Source organism: Triturus cristatus, chromosome 7 (assembly GCF_964204655.1).
Source record: "Triturus cristatus chromosome 7, aTriCri1.1, whole genome shotgun sequence".
NCBI classification, from domain to species: domain Eukaryota; kingdom Metazoa; phylum Chordata; class Amphibia; order Caudata; family Salamandridae; genus Triturus; species Triturus cristatus.
The window spans coordinates 349,676,865-349,697,929 of NC_140590.1; the positions used below are offsets into that span (position 1 = coordinate 349,676,865).

Below are 21,065 nucleotides of genomic sequence, written 5' to 3' on the forward strand. Positions count from 1 at the left end.
TTAACTTCTCTGTAGGGATAGTTCCTATTATTAATTCTTCCAGAACCATTCGTAGCTTGGCCACATCTATTGATTGGGATTCTTTGTCTATTCTCTGCAAGCTTCTCAACCATTCACTTAATTCCTCCGAAGTAGGACCTACTGGTTCCTCTACATTACTTCTTTCTAGGTCTTTTTCAGTCTCTAATACTGATTCCATTGTCTTTGTATGTCTTTCTGTTTTATTTGGACTTAATATCAGATTTCTTGGAACATTTGACTCGATCGTACTCACTGTTTGTCTCCATGGATTTTCATCTATACTCTGCTTTGGCCTCTCAGTCTGTTTATTACTGTTATAAGGAACCGCTAAACAATGTTCACTATCTTTCTGTTTATCAAAAATAGACATAACAGGGCCTATAGTCACTGTAACAGTCACAGCTTCTAAGTTTTTAGTCAATTATCTTATCTTTTCAGTTAATTCTAAAGTTGTTTTTGCTAATTCTGTTGAATTTTCACCACTCACTATCATCCAATTTTCTCTCTATTTCTCTGAAGGAATTATTTTTGCCTAGTTCTTGGGGTACTGGTTTAGTTTTAATGATTCGCAAAGTTTCTCTCATTGGGGCACTTGGTGTCAATATTTCAGATTCTGATTGATACGGGGGGGATTTTTTATAAAACATGTCATTAAGAACATCATCCTCCGATTCATGCACTCCATACCCTCCTGATTCTATATTATGTCTCTCTTTTCCGTACATTTTCTACCTCCAACTTCTTCAGCATTTCTTACAGGAAATAAACCTTCAGTCATACTTGCATTCCGCCACCTCCTCATTCTGTCATCATGATTTTCATGCCCATATCTACCAAACATGTATCTGTATCTTCCGCCACTCCTCTGTCTTTCTCTGTCATGCATTTCATCTTCCCATTCTGTCAGTGCTTCAAACTGTGTTGGTCTAGATCTTGGTTCTAGATTCATCATTTTCTCTCTCAAATTTCTCAAAACCGCTAGATTAAACGAACCATGCTCTGGAAATGCCAAAACTCCGTCATTCTTTGTGTTTTTCACCCAATTGTCTAACCAAATACAAGTATGATATCCGTATTTCGCAACCATAAAGGATGCAGAAGTTTTCGGTGGGGGAAGTAACTGTCCTTCCCTAGTCGCAATCGGTTTGTCCTTTTCAAACAATTTCTTAATTTTCCCAAACCAGGACTTTTTCTCCTTTTCTGGTGGATCGTAATACATCATTTTGTCTTTCGTGTATCGCTAGTTTTTCTCTTTCGACTGTTCTGTTGTTCTAACCAATCGTAGCGCGACTCACACTAACGCACCAATCCGGAGCGTCTATGTCACTTCTGCAATTCTCCAAACCCAGCGCGTCTCACACTTATGCACCAATCAGCAACGTCTACGTCAACCTGTAATTCTCCACTCCTAGCGCAGCATACACTAGTGCATCACTCAAGGGCGTCTACGTTTCTCACTGACTAGCCAATCCCAGCGCGGCTTTTCTGACCTCCGCTTTCTCGCTGTCGCAGCTCCTGCTCCTGTTGACCCCTCCTTTACAAAAAAATTTCAGTAACTTTTCTTAAGTTTTTTCTTTACAAATCTGTTAGTAACGACATAAAAACGCCACCATTGTCCGCTTCGCTAACCAAAGAATAGTTAATAGTTAATGACCTTTTTCACAAGAATTCCGTCTTTCCAGAGCGCAGCGCTTACTTCTGCCCTACTACGGAATCGTTACCTCCGTTGATAAAGTAGCACCTCCCTCTACCTTTACCTCTACATTAGCTAACTGTTTCTCCAGAAAAGAGACCCAATGCTCCTGAGAAATAAAACCAGAGTTTCGCAATTAACCCGAATGCTATTTCATTCACGCGCTTTCATACGGAAAAATGTAGTTCATTCACACAGAATTCTGTCTTTCCCGAGAACAGCAAACAGTCTGTCCCACTACAGAATTATGACACACGTTAATAAAGTAGCGCTTCCTTCTACTTTATCCTTCTAGCAAGCTTGGGGAACACCTATTACCTTTCCAATGATGAGCGTTATCAGAGCTCCTTCTGGACTCCTGGTACCTAAGGCCAAAATTTCACAGGTGACCTTCGCTACCATACACTTCTTTTATACAAGATATATTTCTAATGGCAACACACGACGATGTCACTGAATCGAACCCAGACAATGCGTCGTGCAACTTCAATCGTTACACGTTTCCCCAGTGTACCTACAGGGCAACAACAGTTCCGTCTTTCCCGAGAACAGAGCTTACCTCTGCTCTACTACGGAACTGTTACAAACTTCCGACTTCCTACATCCCAGAAGCCGTGCAAACAACATAAAACCTGACGCGACTCACCAGAGAGTGGTAATACATAAATCAATACTAATCAATAATCAATAAAGCAATTTACAAGCAATAATCACCAAACCAAAACAATAAAAACCATAACTCTGCTACCAGAAAAACTGTTGCAGCTCGGAAACTTAGGTAACGGGGAACCGGACAAAACCCGTACCAAATATCCTCCCTTCTTCACAGACCAAATATCACTCAGACACTTTCTCTCATGCAGTCATTGGTGGGGCCTATAACACCAACATTCACACATCACTCTTCACTGGTCTGCACTTACAGGAGAGATGAATGTTCCATGCGCTGACATGAAAGGAATATCTTATAACCTATAGGAAGAAAAGTTATATTACATATCTATACACTAATATCCTTACAACCACAGATCTCAATCCTAAACATCTAGATACTCCTCCCACGTGATCAATGGATCATTTATTTGGATTAGTAATTGGTGATTTAAAACCAGCTAAAAACACATTTTAGGATCTTTATCTTCCCTCTTCAATAATTCACAAACGCATTTGCTTGTTAAACAATATTTGTTTATCTATTTATCGCAAAGAGATTAGTTTACATCTAGTAAATTTATTAAATTTTCATATAAATCACAGAACACCATATTTACCTAAACTGGCTATCGGGCGTCCTCTAAGTCATCAAATTAGCTATCAATCAGTCGGAATGTAAAAGGTCTTCATGCAGCACGCTACAGTCCCAAGAATGGACAAGGACCAGAGACGTGCAAGCATCTATCAGTGCCCATAAATTTTATAAAGTTCGCAGTTCATCAAGGAAATGGGCAGCATTCAGTCTGTCAAAGATTCAGGAACGCAGCAGTCACGTAGCGTCACCGTCGTCTCCGTCAGCAAAAAGGAAAGGGAAAGTACAGCAACAACCTCTCTATTCTACCGTCATTTTTATAATAAAAGTAATGTCAAGATGTAACTTTTTACAGTTTGGGCACTTCTTATTGGTCGGTTGGGATCGTCCGGTGAGGTTTCATACAGTTCAAGGGGTTACGTAATAGTTTTGGATTTATCCGGTTTCTTGTAAATGTCCTTTGTTTTAATACTTGGATGACTTCCCACTGTGGCCTTGTTCGTGTCCAGCGTGGCAAGGGTCATGACGAGGCCACAAGAACAAGCCGATGTGCAGTCTCACTTCGCCCGAAAACCTCGTGGAATGGTGGCCATCACGTCGTTTTACGTTGGCGGCCATCTTGTTTTTAGGCCTAAAGGACAACTTAAGCGAAACAAACTCATAAAAGTAATTAATACATAGAAATAATGAATAAAATGTTAACCCCATACTAATCCCTCTATGTGCTTGTAATTATCTAGCGTATAGCGACATTCAAAGCGTTTATATTCACCCATTTGATGTCATCTGTTGCAACATACTGAAAACGTAACTAAAGCAACATATATCATGCAGTATTCTATTTACTACATATACTACTGTTAGTATGCGTACATATTTTAGTTATAAAAATTAATTGGCCATGCGAAATGCAAATCCCACGTATATTTCATATATTAGTAATGTTGATTAAAACTAAGCAAACTTATTTAGTAATATTACAATTAATAGATTATTTAATTAGTATATTCATTCAGAATAGGGGGGTATACAAAATTTCGTTCTACCCGCTCCATCAGTCGCATACTCCCATTTCTCAATGGGAGCTTATGCCATCCATTGGGATTACGTGCCGTTCTCCGACTGGCTGACGGCTCCTTAAGCCCTTCGGAATCCAGCCGGAATGACCGGCCTGTTTCAATTCCAACCACTTAGATTGTAATTAGGCGGACGGAAGTGAAATAGACGATGAGTGTTCGGAAAGCCTCCATTCTGAGGTCGGAGGCTCTCTGACACTCATTGTAATCGACCCCTTAGTTGTAAATATGGGAGGGGCTAATGGGAGTGGTTGGAAAATGTGGAATATCATCTACAAAATAGAAGGGGTTTAGGGAGGAGCAAGGAGGGAATTAGGGATGGTTAAGGAACGATTTAGAGAGAGACATGATAATACAGACACCCATCAACAAAATAGTGAGCCAATTGATTTTCACATGCTACACATCTAAAGTTACTATAACCCAAAAGCAACAAAACAGTAGTATAGGTTCTCCAGCCCAGCCCTGGAGTAAAACCAGTAAAACAAATGGCCACACACTCCCATTGAAATTAAGAGAGAGGGACTTAAAAAAGAACAACATAGGAAATACTGATAAAATAGAATTGCTTAGTTCTACTTTAAAAATATACACACATTTAATCTAATTTAAAAAGAGTTATATAAAACAAATTGTTACAAAATACTTTAATAACCTTTTTATGTAAAAATGCAGCTTCATTTTTTAAACAACTACATTAATTCTATACATAATTGTTATCACTTTTTAATATTATTAAATACATTTAATCATTTTAGTTTAAGTGGGGTTTTTAATTAAATCTTTTTTAACAAAATTTAAAAAAATTCTATACATTAATTACATATTTAATTAAAAGTTATGTTGCGAGGGCTGTAGCATTTTTTGATCTTGTCCTACATTTAACATAAATATATAAAATGTATTTAAAATACTATTTAATTAACTGTTTAATATTTCCCTATACAATGGATCTCCACCTACAAGTCTCTCATCTTCAAGATCTGATGCTGTAAAGAAGGAAGGAAACTTGGCCAAAAAGTTGTCTGTCACCATCACGGCAGAATGACTCCAGTCATAGCCCAGCTAAGAGTCCAGAAATGTAACAAACACAAGGCAGGCCAATAATACTTCTCATTTAATTAACCTATACTCTTGAGCAAACTTCCCCTGGCTGTCAGACTGAGATCCGTCCCTTCCGTAAATTTTCACAGTTCAAAACCTTTGTCTAAATACAAATAATTGATCAGCCCATCTAAACCCACATGTTCCACAAGAATGGCTCACAGCCCTTAATCTGTCGATAACTCACTCTTTGCTACTGAAGTGCAATAATATATTTTACCTTTATCTGTGTGAGGTGCTAAATAGATGTACAGAGACAAGAAACATACAAGGATAAACATTTTAGGCAAATATTAATCTTTTCTTTTCTCTCAACCCTCCAGAATATTAAAGACATTTTACTGGTGGGACACCGACAAGCTGTGGCATGGATGGATGAGTGGTACGGTAAGTGGACATATTTCTATGAATTTTAATAAAAACAGGTGTTCAAGAAAGCTTGACCTCATGCTTATGTTAAGCCTGAAAGTGTTTATTGAATAAAGATAAAATTATAATCTGTGCATCAAAGGATCAACTGATATGGGGCTCTCCTGACACCATAGATAGAATCAAGCTCTGAGTACAGGCAAGACTCAAATATATACTCTAGTCCATAAGGGTTTCTAGTATCAAAATGAGCAGGTGACTAGCCACACTCATGAGAACTGGTGAAATGGCCTTCAAGAGTTACAACAATGCGAACAGTTTTCACCTGAGCAAGCTAATTGCGATTGGCATTGTGAGTGCTAAAACACAGAGCACCTCAAGATCAGAGCTGACAATCCCTGTGGGCAACCTTCATATCGTTTACCCATAGTTTGGGTTAAAAAAGTACTTTTGCCATGGCATGGAGGCACCTCCCTGTAGTCACACAATATTCAAAATAAGGTCATGTTCTATGTTAGTCACATGGGGCCACATGTATCAAATAAGACAGTTTGCGATTACCAAATATCGATTTTTACCAGATCACTATTGACAAAATGCTATGTATGTAAAGAATCGCCAAAGATATTGCGATTCCTAGATATTACTTAATAGCAATTCTGTAAATAGCGAATCGCTATTAGGTACTATTACTCTATTCGTTCCTATGGGGTGAAAGGCCCATAGGTGTGAATGGTTTTGCATTAGCTATTTTGCGATTTCCTAGCTGGTAATCGCGAATTAGGTAATGCCCAGGAGTGCCCGGGGGCCTAAGGCCACCCTGAAGCAACCCCCAAAAATTAAATCTGCACATGTGAAGCACACACACTTTGGAAAAAACTCAGTTTTATGCATTTTTCAAAGTTTGCTCATGGTTACCACCAACTTGAAGTTGATGGTAATTGCATTTTCCTAAATGCAGTTTGCATTTGGAAAATCTTTCATACATGTGCTAAGGGAATCGCAATGTGCCATTCCCTATTTGTAGTCGCAATTTTAGGTAATCACAATTTTTTGCCATTACCTAAAATAGCGACTACAAAGCCTTTCATACATCACGAAAGGCTACTTTACATTCGCAAATGGCTGATATTCACAAATCGCACTGTTTGCAAATGCAAAAAACTTTGATACATGTGGCCCAAAGTGACATATATATAATTTATTTTTTGCGGCCACATTATGTTCTGACGCGTGTGGCATTTTAGACTCTGTTGCAAATTTTAAGTAAATGGTATGGTGTGTGGTAATCCTGTTTTTTAGTACTAAACAAAGATGAATAATCTGACTAAGACTGAATAATGATGAGCTGGAATTAGTCAGATTTGTCTGGCTTTACTTCTAAATTCATATTGTGGTATTCTACCCCGTTTATTCAATGAAATCATTACTGACATCTGGCGTAAATTGTGCTCCGACAGAGACCTGTGTTGTCCTATAGTCTGCCCTGTATTCTCAAGATATATTGTGCATGTTCTTCTCAGTAATTACTTGCTGTAGAAAAGGAAAACAGTGCAGAATCTTGCAGCAAATTACTATTGTTGACAGGCAGATCTATTTGCTAATTTAGAGCATACTCATCCCTTTTCCTGAGGATCACGATGACTCAGTAAAAATGTTGTTAGATCTGTGGAGCTTTTCATAGATTCTGAACTACAGAGTATACTAGGTGAGTGCCTGTGTCACTTCCAATCTTGAGTGATATCCCAAAACAAATAGTAAAGTCTCTTAACAGTGATAGCATCAGCACAGGCATAGGGGTAAACAATATTCCAGTCAAGGAACATATATACTAGAACCAGAATACAAGCATAAAATATATGGATGAAGAAAGTTCATTCATGGACAAAAAGACTAATAGGTGCAGGATGGGCAACCGTGGTAGTTTTGACATCTTCAATAACAATGTAAACTTGACATATAACACACACAGCAGTCCTGTTGAGCAGTGCTAGGGAAATAAGGTGCAAATTAATGAGTATCAAGAGCACGATCATACTGATGTGGAAATACCATGCTATAAGCTGGTCAGATTGGGAGTAGAAGTGGGTGGAACTCACTGAGTTTCACTTCATGGAATTGTGCGGAGTTCCATGAAAACTCCGCGAAAGTCGGCGGAGTTCCGTGATCTGGTAGAATCAGCACATTGCGCTGCTCGCACTGATTTTTAGCGCCGGGAGCTTGTTCTGCGCGACAAAATCAGCACAAACTGCACCGTGCAGCGTGCCTGAGGGCACTGCTTCTTTGCTGCTGCTCGAGCAGATTTTCTACTCGAGCGGCAGCTTTCTCACCACGAATGGTTGCGACCGCCCGCATAGAGAAAACCTAGCTCGTAGACACCAATTCTTGCTCACCTTATTACTGTTGGCTAGTTGTACGTGGGAAGAAACTCAGCCACACTGCGGTTAGCTGAATTTTGTGTGGGCAAAACTCTGAGAACTCTGCAGACGGAGCAGAATTTATCACCCACCTCTACATGGGAGCAATATCCTAAGGGTGATGCAACATCTTGGGCAGATTGATGGACAGCACACTTAGAAACAGCTACATTAAGGAATATCTGGAGTGCACCAATCAAACCATTGACATTGGACCCATTGAGTAAGGTCCATGCAGATTTGAGAAATCCTTGCTGCACCCAAAAAAGCCCATGATCATGGGCAATACCAAACACAAAATCTGAGTTGGTGAAATAGGTTATAGTTTTCTGGGTAGCTAAAATACAAGCATGTGTAAGAGCAATGTGTTCCGCCACTTGTGCAGTGAACCTGTGGTTAACACTGACTTGTGCAAACAGCATAAGCAGCATCCAACATCATTTCATTATTTCTGAGGAAAGAACCATCTGCATCATCTACAATATCACAATAAAGTAAAGGAGTGTCTTTAGGTTCAACACAGGGGTTGATAAAGTGGGCAGTGTTGAGAATGCTGCCATGTGGTTTTTCATCAAGAAATATGAGGATATTAAAGCTGGGATCAGCACAGAACATCGTGCCAGGGTAATGTCAAGAGCAGAGAGCAACAAAAGTACATAATTTGCAAATCTCTTCATGGAAAGATGCTGAGTTTTCGTCATTAATAATAGAGCAGCTACAGCCTGAAGAACAGCAGCAGTGATAGTTGACCCAACTACCATATTTTCAGACTCTTCAATAAAATAAACAGATGCCACAAAAGGGCATAAACATGGAGTCAGTCCTCAGAACTAGATGAACAGTCAGTTTCCTTTTATCACCATGACCCTCTCCACTCCAAGTGCAAAGCCCTACCTCTCATGGCAGTACTACATGAAGAGTTTATCAGGTAAACACAGAGCAGGTGTGGATGATGGTGCATTTTTCAGAGACACAAAAGCTCGTTCACTTCTGTGGACCATGGCAAAGGTTCAGGAGTATCTTATTTCACAAAACCATAAATGGTTTTACAGTGTTAGCTTACACCTACACCCATTGTTTGCAGCGCGTACCTGAGAGATGATAACAGGTCAGGGTAGCTTAGGAACAGCGACCCTCAGTCTGATGCCTCTTCCCAGCCGAAATGTTGGGAATTAAATATCATAAAAGAGTAAACAACATTGCAGTTTTCATCCAGAGGCTTTATGCCCTTGTTTGTCTACTTTTCTAGGCAGATCTATGGAGTCACATTTGCACTGGTCCAAGAATTCGAAAACATTATCATACTGGCCAGGTGCATTACTTTTTCCACCTTGGGATGCACTGGGTATTGTGGCATGCAGAAAAGCTTTTTCTTTGGATTCAACCTGATTTTGATAAGGTTAGCAGTTAAATTACAATCTACATCACTAGCCTGCCAGGAAGGACAGATTATGGGCCATGCTTGAGATGAAACATTCACAGTATTATGAACATTAGAAGCTCATTCATTTTACATAACGCCACTAAAATAGCATTTTCATTTTTAAATGGAGCATCGAAACGAACACCATTACTAGACACAAATACAGCAGTCTCCAGCACACATAGAAAGAGGAATATGCCTGTAAAAGGATCTTTTGTGCATATTTTGTGATATGAAATGACACATTTCTACTGACTCCTTTTCGAGCAACGCAGCACAGCAAACTTTGGGGCATATTAACAAGCAAATGCGATAACTATCGCAAAATGCCCTTAGCGCGGTTTTTTTAATCGCTTTCTATTGCTGGAGTACATCGCCCTGTTAGCGGCGTATTATCAACATGCCGCCAACAGGCGATGTGAAATCCAGCGATAGGGGTTATAGCGGGAGAAATCCTGCGAGAAATAAAATTGCGATAAGAAAAAGCTTTCTAATATGCAAGTGTGTTCTTAGCCCAACAATCCACCTCCCATTGAAAGTATGCCTAAGTAAACTTTTTTCCAATCGTAAAGTAATCACGATAAGCACGGTTATCGCTCATTTTTTTATCGCTTCGCTGGTCATGGGCCGATGTGCTAATAGTGCAATGTTGTGTTAGCGACCGTTTTCATTACGTTTAGGTGAGGAACGCCTACCTTGCATGTCATTAGCGATATCTATCGCTGACATGCAAGGCGTAATGGAAAACGCCCGCTAACGCTAGGAAGGAAGCGCTAAAGCAGTTTAGCGCTTGCTTGATGATAGTGCAATACAATTCTCGCCGCTTTTCGTCCGAAAACGGACGCTAAAGCGTCAATAATTTTATCGCGGGGGCCTTGATGATATGCCCCTTTGTTTCTGCATGGCGCAGCATGCAAGAATAGTAAATCTGGCCCCACATTAGGTTAGATTCAGCACAATCCTATTACACACTTGTACCACTACCAGCGGAATCGTATTACACACTTGTACCACTACCATCGACTTGCTACAGAAAACAATTCAGATAGATCTTAAATCGACCAATACATACAGTTCTGGTAATGAAACTTGTACAAAAGCAACTTCTATCACTTTCTTGTGGATTTGGTTTTGAAGTGAAATGCGTTTTTACTTTACCTCTGGCGGAGCATGGAAAGTATTTTCTTCCTTGTCCATTGGCCCCTAGCAATTGAAACCCCTCTCTGGTCACAGCCTGTTAAGGACAGTAAAAGGTCCAGGGCAGCTGACTCAGTGTACATCTTTCAACTCGTTCATCCAATAGGGTCTGCAGTAGTCATGCCCTCATTATGAGTCCTCTGGCTCTTGGTGCCTGGCCGTTGCACGTTCTATTGCAGGGAGCTTCACTTCGTTTTGGAGTCTGGAAGCATTCATTGACAAAAGAAAAATTAGGAAACTCTGCATCACAGGATCAAATGATCAGGGGATCCTGTGAAATTACCTAAATATTTTAAATACCTTTTGAATTTAGGAATAAATGTAACTTTAATTGATTTAAAAAATAATTAAATCAATGTAACTTAATTTTATACATAACCTGAAATAAGTTTTACTACATAATAAATAAATATAGCTATTTTACTAGTTTTTCCTATAAAGTTTAAAAAAAAAATAATTTAATATATTTAAATTAATCAAGTATTTAATGCAAAAATAATTCAGCAGTGCTGCAGCATTTAATAAAATTGCTCTGCATTTAAAATAAATATATAATTATATTTTACATTAATATTTAGCATAAAAATGGTTTTAATATTTTCTGTTATGTTTAATAAACATTTAGACTTTCCGTATACTTTGCTATGGGGAACTCTGCCCTGGTGGCATATATTTCTGCCTACTTTTGAAAAGTTACTAGTACTAACTTTATACTTGTAAATTAGGCACCAACCCCCAAAGTCAGAGGATGGAAGCATATAAGTCTACATTTAGGGCCCAACTCTGATGCGGGTTGGAAAGCTTCCCGACCGAATCGGTTTGGAAATGATTTCCAACCCACTCTGATCGGGAGAGTCCAACGAACCGAGTACGATACATCCGGATGCTTCTAGATATGATTTGGTTGGACTCCCATTGACTACAGTGGAAGCATATGTTCCTAACCGCACCGTAATTGGGGCCTCGGTCGGGAAGACACGATCCTGATCCGATTCGGAAGGATCAAATGCCATTAGGAGGCCTTCCTAACCGCATTGTAATCGGGCCCTAGGTGGGAATGCTTTCCTAACCCCATCAGAATCAGGCCCTTAGTAGTAAATTTACACTCGTAGATAAATAATAGCTGTAATTAGTGAATTTACTATGAATTGTAGGAGCAAATTTACACACGTAGATTCACTCATGTGTAAATTTACCTTAAGCCGTACATCTCAACTGGAAGAGAGACACATGAGAGAATTTCTGTAGGTGCAGTAATCTAATTTCAACAACTGTTGTGAGCACAACACATGGGTATAAAGTACTTTTATACAGTACAAATTGCCAGCTATGTCTGGTCATTTGAGCAATCTGTTATTAACTCTGCAACAAGATTATTACATAAAGACCTTTATACATATCCTTTTCTAAAGACAAAAATGAATTATAGAGTATTTTGTTGGTCATAAATACTATCTACATGATGAATTATCCAGTCAAAAAAATCCAGTGCTCACCTCAACCTGTAGTGGATTTCCAGAGATGATTAGGCAGTTTGGACAGAAGTAGTTTGTCCATCCGTTCTAGGTTCTCGACCATGGCCACATTTTTGAGGTTACTGAACATAGAGTTGTCACTGGTTCATAGTATGTTAATCTACTAGATCGGAAATGGGGTCTGATTGTGCTGTGACATATGGTCATTAACCTTGAGATGGAGCAGTGTCTTGGCTCCAGCATTTTGAAGGCACTGCAGCTTGTCAGTCAGATAACTGAGGAACATTACCATGTCAGGGCTGTACCATAGCCATCAGAGCCTGAGCTTGAGCCATGATCAAGAGCCACAGTACATAGCGGATATATATTTGGGAGAAGCTGGCAGTGGAAGACCAAGGTTGACACTGGTTAGTGGTAGAAAAGAGAACTTGTGAAACATAGCATGAGAACCTGTAGAACCCTGTGTGACAAATAGACGACAGGCTTAAACGACAGAGACTTGCGAAACACATGGAAAAAGGCTGAGGGTTGAACCAATCTTCATCAAGCTGTATATAATGAATAATGGCTATCATCCTATACTTTTCAATTATTCACTGTACTTTCCACACCAATCTATTGTATCATGCTGCTAAATCAACAAACAAAGTTTGTCATCTTACTTATTAATGTATTTATGTCTTTCGTACAAGTAAGAGCACAAATTCTGTTCTTTGTCATTGTTTTTTTCCATTGAATATTGTTATCATTAAAAACTTAGGACGGTGTTTAGTGCACTCAAAAAGGAGAAACCCATAAGGTGATTACCTTCACCAATATGCAAAATGTGTGTAAGTAGAGTAAAACAATAATATGCTGTAGATGACGTCCATTTATGCATTCATTAATATGTCAAATGAAAAGGTACAAATAACGGACCCAGGTCAAAAACAATTTACACGAAAGAAGGAAAAGGTGGGTATGAAATATTTTTTGAAAACCAGTCCGATATACACCAGTACAATATTCTTAAAGTCATATTGGGGATTGTACTCAGATTATTATAAACCCCACTTTGAATGTCCTTCACAAGGCTGTGGACGCAGTTTTGGTCTAGGCCGTCCCGGGATTTCACAGATGAATGGTCGCAGGACACAAATTCTTTCTGGGTTATGTGGTCCGATTTCCCTTGATACGTTCTGTCAATGCATTTCGACTTCCTGTATATTTGAGGACTCCTCAGGACAAGGGACTAGTGTGAACTCTTTAAGGGCCAGGCACGTTTGGCTCCGTTGTTGAGTTGGTGAATTGTACCTTAATAGTTGTAGAGTGTATTTGAAACCAGAAATCAGGTGGCTTAGTTATTTTCTTGGAGTCAAGCTTATTGATTCAGTTACTGACACTTCTTGTCAAACTGTGTCTGAGGATGGGGTCAAGCGGCAAGGAAGTGTGCACAGCAAATGGAAAAGCATGAAAAGATGTTTAGTGCTATTTATTCTATTTATGCTTATGTAGGTGCAGTCTGTACATTGATATTGCAATATATTTGAAATGTATTTATAATGTCCACATGGAAATATGCAACGAAATACACAATCTAATAAATGTTGGGGACAGGGGGATTTGGTCAGGTAAATGTGAGGTGTTTTTAATGTGAAGATTTTTTTTTAATGTCTGCCTTCTTTCTAATACACTGTCAAAGAATTCAAAAATAGCAAACCTAAGAAAATATACTACTTTTGACAACTTGGAAGGTTTGAGGTGCCATGGTAATTTGTGAGTTCAACATCCTAAGATTGTTGACCTCATATTTGGGCTGTAATCTCATTGATTGCTGAAGGTCAGAATATTCACTAGGGAGTTTGTGATTTTTACTTAGGACAGGATTTAGGTCCTGCATCAGATCAATGCATTTGTTTCTGTGCAAATGTGAATAGTGTGGTCCCAATGCAATAGCTTGTGCTCTGGATTGCACTGCCGTTCTTGCCAACATATGTGGCATCCTGGGCACTCTCAATCCAGTGCCCTTAGGACTAGAATGTGGTGTGTAATTGAGGTCCATCTTTTCTGGTTTCAGGCATGTCCTTGGAAGATGTGCGGCGGTTTGAGATGCTGCTTCAAGAGGAAACAAACAACAAAGTCAAGTCTCAGAAAACACCTGCAGGTGAAATAAGATGATCCAGAACTGGGAAGGAGTGAAGACAATACAAGTGGGTGTGAGGAGAGGAAGAGGAGGTGGAGGTGGAGGTGGAGGTGGAGACATCTATCAAACAGATGAGGCAGGAGGCAATAAGACTAATCAAGGAAGGAAGGAAAGGTTGAAATCAAGTTATGTAACAATGCTGTAAAGAACATGGGCATCAAGAAAGGCCAATGGAAAAGAAAAGAGGGGGAAGTTAGATGTGACTGGTAGGAACTGCCATAGGTCTACTCCAAGTTGTTTATGAAATTTGTGATCTGCTCAGAAATAATGCTCAGAAACCATGATCTCACCCACTAACACATAACTCCATATGTTACCAATCATTCATGGAAATCATAAACAATCAAAAATGTCACAGTCCGCTCTTAATTACAACCACCCTATTTTTTTGATAAACAGGTCCATCATAGTGTAGCTTTCCATCATTTAAGGAATACCATAAAAAGCCCATGAGCTAATCAGTGCTCCATTGGATTTTGATTTTCACAATCACTTTATTAAAAGTTATCAAAATCTTCATACAGTTTCACAACTTCTTAACCACTTCAACATATCAGTGAGACTTAATCAGGTCATTAGAAACAGGTAACCAAAACCTTCAAGTAAGCACTGCTATAATATACGCCCATGAATGTCGTACACAAAGTATTGAAAGCCCCAGAGATCTATGCACTCATGTATTAACTCATGAATGAATTACAAGATTTTCCTACTCACCAAAATATCCAGTAGGCTACTATTAGTGTAGCAGTCTTAGCTCATTAGCTAATACACACCTTATAGCTCTTGATGTTTTTTCCAATCAAACTCCCAGCAACTTTTTATCTTCTACATTAGCACAAGAATTCCCTATTAATCGCACTACTCAATGGCTAACTTGATTTCTGCCATCAGCTCATCAAACCATCTTTACCAGCTCAAGTACCGAGAGAATGCCAATCTGTCATAGCACACCACAAAATTCTCCATTAAGTTCACAAATATTGACAGCAGCTCATGAAATTCATTGTTTTGTATTTGCTAATATCTCGCTGGTCACCTCATTAATTTTTCATCTACTGCATAATATAATACCTAGCGCTTAGAACTCAATAATCCCCCTGCCAGCACAGACTTTTCTCTGAATGGCTCTTAATTTCTCAGACCAGCTTAAAAGGAAACTCCTGCCAGTAAAAACACAAAAGCAGACATTAAAAGAAGCTCCAGCTGCTCATGCATTTTTCACCATTTTTCACCATTTCAGGATATCAATCATCAGCTTAAACATAACTCATTACATCCAGGAGAACATCTTAGGATCAAATAGTCCAACATCTGCCCATGAGCAGCTGTGGCAACTCATGACCTCTACCTACTTCTTATCATCTCATAGACTCTTGATTGCCCCTATCACCCTATGAAATATTTTGCCACCTGAAAGATCCCACAAAATGTCATATGCCACTATCAGCTCTTGATTATGTACAGCAGTACATTATCTCTAATTCCCCTTCTGCTCATGACAGTCATCAATCTCTTTATATAGTATCTGTTCATGATCTCCAGTGTCAGCTTATGCAATGTTCATCATTCAGGGTTATCCTGAAAAATGCCTGATCACAGCATCACTCTGCCTGGCCCCTCAAAAGAGAAATGTCTGAAAAACAACTTTCTCACTCTTTGCCAAAGTTACTGGTGAAATGTAAGAAATGTCCATAACCAACAGCATGATTCTCATAGAAGCTTCTTCTACAAAGAGTATGGCAATCCTGTGGGTGAAGAATGCTTGTACATTCAGGTTGCTATGATCGAAACCTTTTCTAAGGGACTTCTTCAACAGAAGAGAGCAATTAAGATGTAGGAACAAGTCCCTCTCCAACAGTGTAGTTCCACCTGTGCGTCTCCCTTTGCCTCTTTGGTGCACCTCTGTTGAATTTAAACAGAGAAAGATCAGCTTCTCCAAAATGGCCATCTGTTGCCACAATATAAAACCTATATTTGTGTCATACATACACGATTCCAACACTTTCAGTAATGTTACAAAAAGGCTTGTGAAAAATATGACATTTAGAAAAAGAACTGCAAAGCAGTCGTAAGGATCAAAAGATCTTTTACACACTCTGATCACCAACCAGAGCACAATGTAGATTTATTGTCATAAGTATAATGGCCAATTATTGTGAACAAAGTGAAAACCTTTCTTTCTTTAAAGGAGAGAGTAAGGCATACTTTCAGGCTGGTCTTTCCAGTAGAGAACAGTGTGATTTTGAGATCCCCTGTTGGCTATATTTATGTGCATTTTAATCTTTCTCGCTCATAAATCTCAATCCTACCCAACAGCATTTAATAAGGTCATTCCTTTGGGTTCAACTCCCCCTTTTTACATTTCAATATTATAAGGTGTGGAATGATGGGATTGACTATTTGACTCCAATATGGGATGCCATACTTTTTGTGCTTAGACATGGGTGAGAAGGCATGAATGAATGATGGATGCTTGGGTGCTGGCATATAGGTTACCCACTAAATTAAATTGAGGGCCAAGCAGCCCAACAAAAAGAGACACCTCAACTAGCAATGTATGTCACCAAAGGTAAGCTTCTACTCACAAAGAAGTCACTCTGTGTAACTGCCAGAGATCCATCTGGTATTGTATGGTAGTTTTTAGTGCATTCAGTTTGTGGAATCTTTAACCTTTGGTAGTTCAGAAGTGTCAGACCTGTAAAGTGATAGCAAGATTCACAACTAGGGGTGGGCAGGATTCTAATTCCGCAGGGGAACTGGAGGACTGCTCTCTCCTCCACCCCTGTTTAAACCACTTCACAGCAGGGCATACCCCTCAGCGACCATACGTACTTATGTAAGGGTGCTGAGTGGTATTCGCTACAGTGCATACCCCTCAGTGCCCTTCCATAAGTATGTATGGATTCTGAGTGATATACACTGGAGTGGATATCCTTTGGCGCCCTAACATAGTTATGTAAGGGCACCGAGGGGGGTTATACCCCTCGGCGCCCTGACATCATTATGTAAGGGCACCAAGGGGTATGCACTGCAGCACATACTCCTTGCTGCCCTTACATAAGTACATAAGGATACTAAGAGGTATGCAGTGGAGTGGATAGCCCTTTGTGCCCTTGCATACTTATGTAAGGGACCCAAGGGGTATGCACTGCATATTGCAATGCACACTCTGGCCCTTCACAGAACTCCCCTGAATCTTGAAGAATTTTAGTGTAATCCCGCACAATGAAACTTCACCCCCCTTATTCACAAAACAACAAAGCTAACATCCATGCATAGGAGTACAGATTATTTTCAAGCAAATCTGTACTACTCTAACACTAAATATTTTATAATCTTTCACCCACAGATGATACAATTTCTACGCAACCTATCGGTGGAGGAAGACATTCTATTAACCGCTCAACCTCTTGGAACAGCGGCAGCGATGTCCATGCTTTTCCAGACACCACTGACTCCCAAGAGCAGAAGCCCCGGACTCGCTTGCCCTCCGCTCCAGAATAACATTTAGCCATCTTGCAGGAGCTGGTTACCCAGCCACCTATTTCTGGACCAACATGCTAACAGCATGCCCTCATTTGTTGTTCTCTGCTGGCAGTACTGCAGTCTTTCAGCTGAGAACGTTTGCAGACTTGAGAAGCTGTAATGGTTATATCCATCTGGATCTTAACAGCACTGACTTAGCTTCATGAAGGGAATGTGTAATTGGGAGATGGTAATATTATCCCTTTGCTAGAAAAGTGGGAATATAGGGACTTAAAGTTAGACAATCATTGTTCTAAACGTTACAAAGGAGAGAAAAAGTTACATTTTTGATGTTACAAGTTCAGAAATCTCTTTTGGAGAGACATTCTCTGTGGACCTTGGCATTTCTTGGGAAAGTGTGACAATAGTTTTATCCCTGTAAAATAAGAAACTATGCAGGAACCTCTTTGTTGTGATTAAATGTAGTACAGAATTGTTTTCCCGGGTTTATTGTGGAAGTTAGTTTGAGGGATTCCCCCAAAAACCATATAAACCTTTCCTTATTGAGTCAATGCCATTGAACGATTATACATTTTTATAAAGAGTACATCAGTATAGTAATCTTGTTTTTTCATCCGAGTAAGGTATATGAATGTGATTTTTTTTTTTTTTTTTACATGAGTGAGACTTCAAGAGCAAAAGCTAGAAAATTATTGTTACAAAGAAGAGAAAAGGTTACACTTTTTTTGTTACAACTTAAGAACACTTTTGGTTGAATATCATTGGGGTCTTTGGAACAGAAAATGTGTCCATGTTTTATATTCCTGAATAAGAAAAATGCTTTGAGATCATAAGTTTGGGGACCCTGGAGTGGGATTCCAGAGCACTATTGTGTGCAAGTTTGCGACAATACTTTTAAAAGTTTAGATATGTTCTCTCATTGAAAAGAGACTGAAAAAGCCACATAAAGTTTCTAAATTCTTAAACAGAGTAACGTGGTAAGTTTGAATGCCATTTATTTTCCTAAATGTGACTGGATATGAGGCATTTGGCAGGATCTACAGTCCCAGGAAATACATTTATATGTTAAAGAGCCAGGCAGTGATGTTTTATCAGTTTGTTACATATTAGCTGTACATTACAGCTGCGCTGCACTTAGATCATTCATAATGCACTGCCAGTCTTAGATTTATCATTCATTGTGAGCCAGTTCTCATTAGGTCATCTTCTCCTGTCCATCTTTAAGTTCTTTCTGACCATAAAACTGATATTTGTATGATATTGACTGACATTTGTAAATGAGAAAACTGACATTTTTTACAGCCATGTTAGAAAGTTGTAATGTTGAGACCTTCCTTCAGAACTAAAATGTACACTTTGAAAAGTTGACTTATAAATGAATTGTGCTCTCTGTCTGTTAGCACAATGCCTCTTAATAAATAGCATTTTAGTTGGCTGGAAGGCATTGATACTTAATCCACCCTTCTTTCAGTTTTAAAAGACGTATGGTTATTGAAAGGGAACTACACTTATTTTTACAAAGTCAGAATTTGATGCAACTACTCTTCTCTGAAATATTGGAGACTATTAGTATTCAACTTGTATTCATCTTTCAACAATTTCATTCTTGGAAATCTTATGATTAATTGTTTATTAACTCTGTTATTTGCTGCATTGGCGATTATAATTACCTCTCTGACAGATTACTGTCAAATATGAAAGTTTCTTAGACAACATTTATGAAGCCACAATTAAAGGTCTAGGTAACTATCTGAACTGTTATATATAGTGGTTAACTAAATAAGATTATAGAAATATGCTACCATATGTGCTAATCATGACAAATAGTCCACATATGCTTTCTTTTGCCTTTTCACAGAGTTTGGCAATTTATTTTTTCCCTTACATAATTGCTCTTGCTCTACATCCACATTTGAGAGTCTGTTGACCATACCTACTAAAAAAGAAAGAGCGCTTAAAATAGAGAGCGAGAGAGAGGACTACAAAGAGATTAAGAGATTTGCTATCATTTGAAGGATTACTTTGACCCAATATTAAGTAAAGCAATCCTTTGGTTTAATACTTTGTTGATACTGGACCAGAGAGTCAACATGTTCCAACCAAATAGGCACCCAAAGTTTTTCATCAAGATGGAACATATTTTATTCAATATGCTACATGTGTCTTCTTTGATGTCAAATTTGTTATGGCAGATACTGAGCTTTTCTAATTAAATCTTGGCATTAAAAACAAAGCAATAAAGGCTAGAATTTTCTAACATGATTTTTCACACACAAAATAAGTAGGTTGCATCAGCAATTACAAAGCATTAACTAACTTCTTGTCCTTCATCATTAATCTGCCTCTACCCACTGAGATATCATATGTAGGTACTCCGGTCCTCGTTTTGGAGTATTGTAAAATTGTATATTCTCACAAAAGTGATGTACCTTCCTTTTCAATCATATTCGCTTTAGAAATATTTAAATAAATAAGCATAAACCATTGATACTTCTATAAACATCATGTGAGTAAAAAAAATATAATAGAGCAGGACCTTTTTACACTCCACAGAGACCAGGGTTTTCGCATTCACTTGTTAATATTATGTGATCTTAGACACATTTCATCTTCATGTGCCCCAGATCTCATAACTGCTAACACTAGGATGACTAAGTAACTGCCTAAATGAGAATAATATATTGTTATATTAAAAAAAGGTGAAATAGTTAAAAATGGAAATACATTCTTTAGTGGAGTCTGTAATGCCTAGCAGCCTGCTTATTTTTAAAAAGAGGCTGATATCTCTTCAGTTTTAGAAAATGCTCCTTTCCTTCAATGGCTATGCCACATAATTATCTGGTTCAAAAGAAGCTGTCAATTTAACTACAGGTAATTTGAGTCTGAGGGTAAATTTTACTTCACTCTTTTGTCTTGCTTTCTTCTGAACCTACTGCTCATGGGAACTGCAATGCAGAATATTGCACCACGCCCCCTATTACTGAATGGACTATAACTGCCCTATTACTCTGTGACACATATTAGCATTCTGACGTAACTAAAAGGTGGCACATTGCGCTCTACAAAACGCCTGATTAAAAAAATTAATAAAGGCTTTATTATTTTGGTATTATTTCTGGTGTGATACTGAGAGATGTAATCAAACCCCTAAAATGTTTACAATATAATTGTGACCAATTAATATTTGATTTGCAATCCAATGTCAATGCTACACAGGCCTAAATGGTCTGGCTCCCAAATGAAAATAGGCAATATTTTAATGTTTTGTGTCACTTGTCAATTAACCCCCATTACAAACATTTATCATCTTACAATTAGATGGGTTTGCTTTTATCTACATTTCAGAAAGGATTGCCTGAGTAGGATTTATGAG

At 38.6% G+C, this 21,065-nt stretch overlaps 1 protein-coding gene across 1 annotated transcript in view; it reads left to right on the plus strand.

The window, feature by feature from the left end:
* Window positions 1-19,127, plus strand: part of LOC146809640 (cytoplasmic phosphatidylinositol transfer protein 1-like) — a 265,715-nt gene extending 246,588 nt beyond the window's left edge. The window contains exons 8-10 of the mRNA XM_085616485.1: window positions 5,464-5,527; window positions 14,078-14,164; window positions 17,556-19,127. Of these exons, the coding sequence (XP_085472611.1) occupies window positions 5,464-5,527; window positions 14,078-14,164; window positions 17,556-17,710 (306 nt within the window). The 3' untranslated portion in view covers window positions 17,711-19,127. The remainder of the gene's footprint in view (window positions 1-5,463; window positions 5,528-14,077; window positions 14,165-17,555) is intronic.
* The last annotated feature ends 1,938 nt before the right edge of the window (window positions 19,128-21,065 follow it).